General features: G+C 42.3%; 1 protein-coding gene across 1 annotated transcript; it reads left to right on the top strand.

Moving 5' to 3' along the window:
- The first annotated feature begins 423 nt into the window (after nucleotides 1-423).
- LOC106582296 (GDP-fucose protein O-fucosyltransferase 2) lies at nucleotides 424-8,971 on the top strand. Its single transcript, XM_014165231.2, has 9 exons — nucleotides 424-634; nucleotides 2,684-2,934; nucleotides 3,305-3,449; nucleotides 3,906-4,016; nucleotides 4,297-4,363; nucleotides 5,296-5,421; nucleotides 5,658-5,838; nucleotides 6,683-6,806; nucleotides 8,654-8,971. The coding sequence occupies exons 1-9, from the start codon at nucleotides 447-449 to the stop codon at nucleotides 8,805-8,807; spliced, it is 1,347 nt and encodes a 448-aa protein (XP_014020706.1). The 5' UTR covers nucleotides 424-446; the 3' UTR covers nucleotides 8,808-8,971.
- Nucleotides 8,972-9,179: the final 208 nt, after the last annotated feature.

The raw sequence follows: 9,179 nt of genomic DNA, 5'->3' as shown, positions 1-9,179 counted from the left end.
TAAGCAAACTCAAATTTTGGTGTGACACACCTATTCTATTCTTATTCTATTCTATTATTTTCTATGTTCGAAAATATGTGATACAGGATATAGGCTACTCTTGCTGAACGTTAAATGTGTAGAATATTTTCGATTCTATTATTTTCTATCCTATTCTATTATATTCGATCATTGCCATATTCTACCAAAATGTCAATATATTGAAATGGAATGTTTCTGGAATTAGGCTGTATTCTGGAATGGGAAGTTCTAAATTGTATTCCATTCTGACTGTATGTGCAATAATGTCAATGTATTGAAAGAGAACGAGGAAGAACAACTGAGCAGCCTAAAAACAAGAAACTATAAAAGCGTTGCTAAAAATCTACCCCTTGACGTTACAAAATGCAGTTGCTATGCAACCACAGACGCTTCACCCTCCCGGAAGTGCGTGGCTCAACGAAAAAATGGCGGACCACAGCTGCAGTGGATTTCATTCGCCCGTGTTGTGGATTTTCTCTGTTAAATTTGTAGTCAAAATGTGTTTGATGGTTCTCGGGTTGAGAGCTGTAGACGCTGAGGGTCAAATTGAAGATGCATTCCGTGCAGGAAATACAGTATTTTCACCGACCACTGCAGCAGCACGGGATCTACGGTAAGGAGCGTCGGCAGCGTACTCATTAGCAATAGTAAACACAGATATAGCCTGCTCTGTTCTTTAGCCTCTTGCATTAGGGAGGCATTTAGCTTCAATCTATTCAGTTCGGTAACATTTGACTAGATTAGTTTTCTACAGTAGTGCCAGTCATATCTGTAATTTTTTTTTTTTTAAACTGAAGGCGTCGGATACACTAACCAGAATACATTTTAAACCGAATGAATAAAGTCTTTATCACCAAGTAACTTAGTGTGGTAGATAAGTTAAACCTGCAGAACAAGCATGACACTAAAACGCTCAAAATGCAGGCTACAGTTGTCTGCCTCACCGCCTCTGAGTGAAACGCCTCCCTGGGTACCTGGGAACTGTAGCTCTAGGTCTGACAGAACTCATGTTTATCAGGCTGCCGGGCACATCAATATAACACAACAGTATTATACACTGCTCAAAAAAATAAAGGGAACACTTAAACAACACAATGTAACTCCAAGTCAATCACACTTCTGTGAAATCAAACTGTCCACTTAGGAAGCAACACTGATTGACAATACATTTCACATGCTGTTGTGCAAATGGAATAGACAACAGGTGGAAATTATAGGCAATTAGCAAGACACCCCCAATAAAGGAGTGGTTCTGCAGGTGGTGACCACAGACCGCTTCTCAGTTCCTATGCTTCCTGGCTGATGTTTTGGTCACTTTTGAATGCTGGCGGTGTTTTCACTCTAGTGGTAGCATGAGACGGAGTCTACAACCCACACAAGTGGCTCAGGTAGTGCAGCTCATCCAGGATGGCACATCAATGCGAGCTGTGGCAAGAAGGTTTGCTGTGTCTGTCAGCGTAGTGTCCAGAGCATGGAGGCGCTACCAGGAGACAGGCCAGTACATCAGGAGACGTGGAAGAGGCCGTAGGAGGGCAACAACCCAGCAGCAGGACCGCTACCTCCACCTTTGTGCAAGGAGGAGCACTGCCAGAGCCCTGCAAAATGACCTCCAGCAGGCCACAAATGTGCATGTCTGCTCAAACGGTCAGAAACAGACTCCATGAGGCTGGTATGAGGGCCCGACGTCCACAGGTGGGGGTTGTGCTTACAGCCCAACACTGTGCAGGACGTTTGGCATTTGCCAGAGAACACCAAGATTGGCCAATTCACCACTGGCGCCCTGTGCTCTTCACAGATGTTTGCAGGTTCACACTGAGCACATGTGACAGACGTGACAGTCTGGAGACGCCGTGGAGAACGTTCTGCTGCCTGCAACATACTCCAGCATGACCGGTTTGGCGGTGGGTCAGTCATGGTGTGGGGTGGCATTTCTTTGGGGGGCCGCACAACCCTCCATGTGCTCGCCAGAGGTAGCCTAACTGCGATTAGGTACCGAGATGAGATCCTCAGACCCCTTGTGAGACCATATGCTGGTGCGGTTGGCCCTGGGTTCCTCCTAATGCAAGACAATGATAGACCTCATGTGGCTGGAGTGTGTCAGCAGTTCCTGCAAGAGGAAGGCATTGATGCTATGGACTGGCCCGCCCGTTCCCCAGACCTGAATCCAATTGAGCGCATCTGGGACATCATGTCTCGCAACATCCACCAACGCCACGTTGCACCACAGACTGTCCAGGAGTTGGCGGATGCTTTAGTCCAGGTCTGGGAGGAGATCCCTCAGGAGACCATCCGCCACCTCATCAGGAGCATGCCCAGGCGTTGTAGGGAGGTCATACAGGCACGTGGAGGCCATACACACTACTGAGCCTCATTTTGACTTGTTTTAAGGACATTACATCAAAGTTGGATCAGCCTGTAGTGTGGTTTTCCACTTTAATTTTGAGTGTGACTCCAAATCCAGACCTCCATGGGTTGATAAATTGGATTTCCATTGATTATTTTTGTGTGATTTTGTTGTCAGCACATTCAACTATGTAAAGAAAAAAGTATTTAATAAGATTATTTCATTCATTCAGATCTAGGATGTGTTATTTTAGTGTTCCCTTTATTTTTTTTGAGCAGTGTACTATAATATTCTATCTCTATAACTTTATGCTGCCAGGTATCTTCTTTACGATGTCAACCCACCAGAGGGCTTCAACCTGCGTCGGGACGTCTACATCCGCATGGCGTCCCTGGTGAAGACCCTGAGGAGACACGGTGACTGGGTGCTGGTGCTGCCCCCCTGGGGGCGTCTCTACCACTGGCAGAGCCCAGACATCCACCAGACAAGGATCCCCTGGGGAGAGTTCTTCAGCCTCACCAGTCTTCAGGGCAACGTGCCAGTCATAGAATACGAGGAGTTTATAGCCGGTGAGTGCAGCTGAGCTGAAGTGAGCTGTACTGTGCTGGCCTGGTTATACATCCACCATAGTTACTGGGATCGTGCTGGAAAGGATATTGTGGAATGCAAATATCAGAGGCAGCACAGTAACACCCTGGTAAACACTACAGTGTGAACCACCCCTCAGACATTTGAGTACATTTACTTGTTGCTGTGGTTGGTTGACTTCCCCTGACGCCTGGCTCCTTTCCATTTTCTTCTGTTAATGTTTGTTCCATGGGTATAAGAATGCATTGTGATTCCTGGTTATAAAGGCTCATACAAACTTATAACAAGTTATAAAACATTGTACCTGCAGGCTTAAAGTAACATTTCATATTTCCATGTTTTTGGCTCCAGAGTCTGGAGGTCCATTTATTGAGCAGGTGCTGGTGCTACAGAACTATGCTGAAGGGTGGACGGATGGAAAATGGGAGGAGAAAGTGGATGAGAGACCCTGCGTTGAGCGGTTAATGTACTCCAAAGACAAACAGGGCTATTACAGGTACAGTAACCAGGTTCAGAGATGGATAGCAACACAATAGATAAAGCACAATGCATTCCAAAGACACAAAGGACTATGGCACGAGGAAATTAAGTCTGTCATCTGTGCTTACCTATCTCCATGTCTCGCAAAGTTGAACTAGAAAAGGTAAATACTTGCTTCAGCTACTAAAGGTTTTGTTATGGGAGTGGAAGCAAATGTGTTAGTAGTAGTATAGTGAGTATGGGGTAGTTGCAGTCATAGAAACATCCCTGTGTTTTTAAAAATTGATTTAAACTTAGGAACTAGGAACAGCCTTGTTCAGGGGCAGAACGACAGATTTGTACCTCGTCAGCTCGGGGATTCGAACTTGCAACCTTTCGTTTACTAGTCCAACACCACTAGGCTACCCTGCCGCCCCTTTTTTTAAATGGAGGCCTTACAACCTTTCCTCTCTTTCTCTCTCCCTCTCTATAGAGGTTGGTTCTGGGGCTATGAGGAAACCAGGTGTGTGAACGTCACTTGTCTTTCAGCTCAGGGCCACGCCTCCATGCTGGCACCACTCCTGCAGAACAACATCACATCAACGTGAGTCAATAGAAGTCTGTGTTTGGCCATGGAAGATAAAATAATTTCATATGGAACCAGCCCTTATGAATGCTTGATTTAGGCCAAATCTTCTTGTCTTAGGCAGATCAAATACTAATAATACAACCATATGACATGTGCTGTGGATTTCCAACTTAAACTAAAACAAAAAAAAACATTCTAGAGTTAGATGCATAGTCTTTATTGGATTTTCTGAATGTACTGTATGAGATGTGCACATGTTCACTGATATTTCCTTTCATATTTCCTTTCCCTGCAGGTCAGTGATGTTGGATAGAGCAGAGACTGTCCTCCATGATCACTACGCTGGAAAGGACTACTGGAATGTTAGTCTGATGTTATGTTGTAAAGAATGTAGCTTAAGTTTGGTAATGGTTGATAGCCTACAATCATACAACAAACAAAAATATAAATGCAACAATTTTAAAGATTTTTGTGAGTTAGTTCATATAAAGAAATCAGTGAATTGAAATAAATTCATTAGGCCCTAATCTATGGATTTCACATGACTGGGAACACAGATATGCATCTGTTGGTTCCAGATACTTTAAAAAAAGGTAGGAGCGTGGATCAGAAAACCAGTCAGTATCTGGTGTGACCATTATTTGCCTCATGCAGTGTGACAATGATGTCCCACTCCTCTTCAATGGCTGTGCGAAGTTGCTGGATATTAGTGGGAACTACAACACGCTGTCGTATACGTCGATCCAAAGAAAACCAAATATGCTCAATGGGTAACATGTCTGGTGAGTATACAGGCCATGGAAGAACTGGAACATTTTCAGCTTCCAGGAATTGTGTCCAGACCCTTGTGATATGGGGCAGTGCATTATCATGCTGCACCTGTAATGATCATGATGTTTATTCAGCTTCTTAATATGCCACACCTGCTAGGTGAATGGATTATCTTGGCAAAGGAGAAATGCTCACAAACAGAGATGTAAACACATTTGTTCACAACATTTGAGAAGTAAGCTTTTTGTGCATATGGAACATTTCTGCGATCTTTTATTTCGGCTCAAACATGGGACCAACATTTTACATGTTGCGTTTATATTTTTGTTCAGTGTAGATAAGATACTGTAGTAACAAGATGATTAACTAAATTGGGCATTTTAGTGCCTCAACCTTTTGCTATTTAATTGTTCTGTCATCACAATTGTACCTTATTACCACTAATTTAATGAATTGTCCTTACCCGTTTGGTTTAACACTTCCCAATTTTGTTCATTGTCTTTTCATGCCTTCTCCTCTCTAGACTCGCCGCAGCATGGTCTTCGCCAAACACCTGCGTCTCCTAGGGGATGAGTTCCGAGCAAAGTACCTGAACTCCACAGACGAGCAGGACCAGATTGTATACAACGAGGACTGGACTCTCATTAAGGTTTTCAGACCTCTTCACATGCATCCAATTCTTGTACATTTAGATTATATTTATTTATCCATCCACATTGATTACTTCCTGCACTAGCAGCATGTAGGTCTACTGTATCTATTTAACCTTTACAATTAATTGGGGGGACATGTTAAGGTATGGATAGTTATGATTTGCTGTTGGTGGTTAATTTGGATTGGGCATGAATGGTTTGATGTGTTATTCATTTCTGTGTGTAAACTCAGAATAAGCTGGGTTCTGCTAGAGGGGGGCCGTACCTGGGTGTCCACCTGAGAAGGAAGGACTTTATCTGGGGTCACAGAGAGGATGTGCCCAGCCTCAAAGGAGCTGTGAAGAAGATCATGAGCCTCATGAAGAAAACCAAACTAGACAGAGTCTTTGTGGCCACAGATGCAGATGATGAAGGTACTGTTTTACTTTGGTGCAATTGAGATAGATTGATGTTGAATTTAGATGAAAGGAGTTGACAATAAAGTGATTCATATTTGCAGCCCAAAGAAAATAACATATTAATAATGAAGTTAGGAATTGGAATGCCCACAGTCAATGTCTGCGCCCCCTGTGGATATCTGATTCCCGTTAAAAATCTGCCTGTCGCACTGTGAAAGTTGTCAGGGCTAGAGCGGTGTTTGTCAGACCATGAGACATCCCCGAAAATCGGTCTTCTCACAAAATCGTCTGTAGCGTCCAAATGGTTTAGCCTACAAACTATTATGACCCCTCTATAGAAAGGAGACACTCACGAACATGTTTTGCTCACAGGCCTCAAGACTCATTAGTGCCAAAGATAAGGGGTTAAATACAATAAAGGGTTAAATGCATAACAAATGTTTCCTGATCTTTCTTATATCTCTCAGATATAGGACAGACACTATCTGTTGTTCCATGTAGTGAATCTGTTATTCAATGTGTTTGTATGGGCTAATAGCAGTGAGGCCAAAAATAATTTGATAAAATATTTGTTTATATTTTAATACTTCAAGGGTTCTTAAAATTCAAAATCAAATAGCAAAATGATCCTTGGTATGACCTTCTTAAAACAATTCCATATAACTTAGTAGAACCCCGACTTAGACAGGGCTTAGACTCTTAAATGGAATTGACCCCAACCCTATTACCCAGTAGAGAGAATACCTACATCAAGGCTTGGCAGGTTTATGCTGTCTGTACCCTACTCGACAGAGTCTGTCCTAGACCTAGATAATAGGACCAGTGTGTTCCTAATGAGGCATATGTCTGTCCTGTGCAGAGCTGGCGGAGCTGAAGAGGATGTTACCAGAGATGACACGCTTCGAGCCCACCTGGGAGGACCTGGAACTACTCAAAGACGGGGGCGTGGCCATCATCGACCAATGGATCTGCGCACATGCCAGGTACAGCTCCCAGCTCACACTGCATGCTTACAGTATATATTCCACAATTCAGATGAAAGTGTTGCACAATGTGTGCATACTGTAGGGAGGGAGCTGTGATGAGTACAAATGATGCAGACATTCTTGTGCTTCTCTTTTGTTGAAGTGCACATGTTAATCCTTAAGAGTATACTGCTACGGCATGATATAACATAAGTCGCAAAAACAAAAACACTTACAGGATAAAGGCCCAATTACTGGTAAACACATAACAGAAACGTGACCGTAATGAAACCAGGCTCTGTGCGCAAGACCACCGTGGAATAGTAACTGTGCCACGTGGAAGTCACAGGCTAAATTAGGCTACATGCATACATAATGCTAAATAGAGTGCACAGTAGCATGAGGCTACATAAATGTTCTAAATGTCCATAAGTGATAATATTACCTCTGAAATGATACGTGAGCTACACCAGGCCTAACAAGCTAGCATTACTAGCTAACATCTTGGCTTAGCTGGCTAGCAGTGGCATGACACACATGAAAGAAAAATACCACATAGATATGGTAAATATGAACTAGCAACACTCAACTAAAGTAATGACATGTCAGACAGTACTTACTATTAGATGCACACACTAAAACACAGGTCAAATACAGATTGGTGAGGAACAGTCCAACTAGTCCATCCTCTTCTCACTCCGAAGACAGGAACGGGGTTCAGAGAGTACGTTTACATGCTGTTATGTTCCCCAGCAAGAAAACCAAATATGTTGCTCAAACAAAGGGGGAACTAACAAAGTGTCACTGACAACAACCAAAATGAAACAGGCAGGGTTTTAGCATGGATTAAAAGACAATCATGGGGGTGTCCATTGAAAGTTGACTAGCAACAACAACTGGAACCTAAAAGAAACCCACTAAATTTGCCCAAGAAGAGGCAAACAAAATGAAAACAGGGAAGATCAGATAAAAAGATTGTTTGTCTAGAATTTAAAATAGCGATCACCAACTAAAGGTGTTGACCCTCCACATCGCTCAAGACAACTGGAACGCTGGGCCAGCCACTCTTAAATAGGACCTGGGCCAGCACAGGTGGAACACCTTCCCACCAATGAGATGGCAACCAGCACAGTTGTAACACACACTGACTATCGAAGTGACACCAATCGGTGCGCCCTACGTGCTAATATGCTATACGTCCAACCTCAAAACATAACTGGAAAAACCAAACCCTGTAACACATGCACAGTCGTAATTTGGCAGATTATGCAATAGTCATGTGAACACATTACTCTGCTTATCTTAATCGGTATAAGGTCAAAATCGAAGTGAGCTTACGCCGATTTAAAGACACCTGGTTTTCTGAGAAATCTTTAGGATTATTAGGAAATGTAAACACGTTTATTTTGATTGCCAATTTTCTGCAGTCATCAGGTAGTCTGATTTCAGATGTTTCCATGTAAACAGGATTATTAGGGAAATCCTTCTTCTTGCAAAGCATGTACACGTTTTAATCAAACTATTATATTAACCTGACTATCCACAATAATTGTGTGCATGGGGAATGGCAGACTGTGATTGGCTGATAGAAGTGGGGTGACTTGTTGGTACCACTAATAAGAAAATAAGGGGTGTTTGGCAAATACAACAAATACTAGAATAGGGGTGAAGTAAACACTAAATAAGATCTACGATGTATGGGATGATGTATTGTATTTGGGAAGGTGAAGTCTATTGTTATGTTGAATATTTCTTGTTGTTTTGATACTTGTAAAAGTGAGTTGTCTTTCTTTCTTAGTTGCTCTTGGATGGATTAATAAAGTTGTACTGAATTGAATTCCCTCTATCTCCCTTCCATTTCCCAGGTATTTTATCGGAACCTCCGTGTCAACCTTCTCCTTCCGTATCCACGAGGAGAGAGAGATATTGGGATTCGAACCCAAAACCACCTACAACCGCTTCTGTGGGGACAGTGAGAAAGAGTGTGAACAGCCCACACACTGGAAAATAGTCTACTGACTCATCAATGCAAAACCCCGCTCAACACCTCTTTAACAACATGCCAAAAGCAGTGTTGAAGTTTTTTTTTATATATACTCTACTGTTAAAAAGTTTGGGGTCACTTAGAAATGTCCTTGTTTTTGAAAGAAAAACAATTTTTTTAATCCATTAAAATGACATCAAATTTATCAGATTTACAGTGTAGATATTGTTAATGTTGTAAATGACTATTGTAGCTGGAAACGGCAGATTTTTTTATGGAATATCAACATAAGCGTACAGAGGCAACCATCACTCCTGTGTTCCAATGGCACGTTCTGTTAGCTAATCCAAGTTTATAATTTTAAAAGGCTAATTGATCATTAGAAAACCCTTTTGCAAGAATGTTAG

The sequence above is a fragment of the Salmo salar genome, chromosome ssa21, assembly GCF_905237065.1.
Source record: "Salmo salar chromosome ssa21, Ssal_v3.1, whole genome shotgun sequence".
In the NCBI taxonomy this organism is placed as follows: domain Eukaryota; kingdom Metazoa; phylum Chordata; class Actinopteri; order Salmoniformes; family Salmonidae; genus Salmo; species Salmo salar.
The sequence above is the reverse complement of the archived record's forward strand: the minus strand, read 5'-3'. Positions and strand labels throughout refer to the sequence as shown.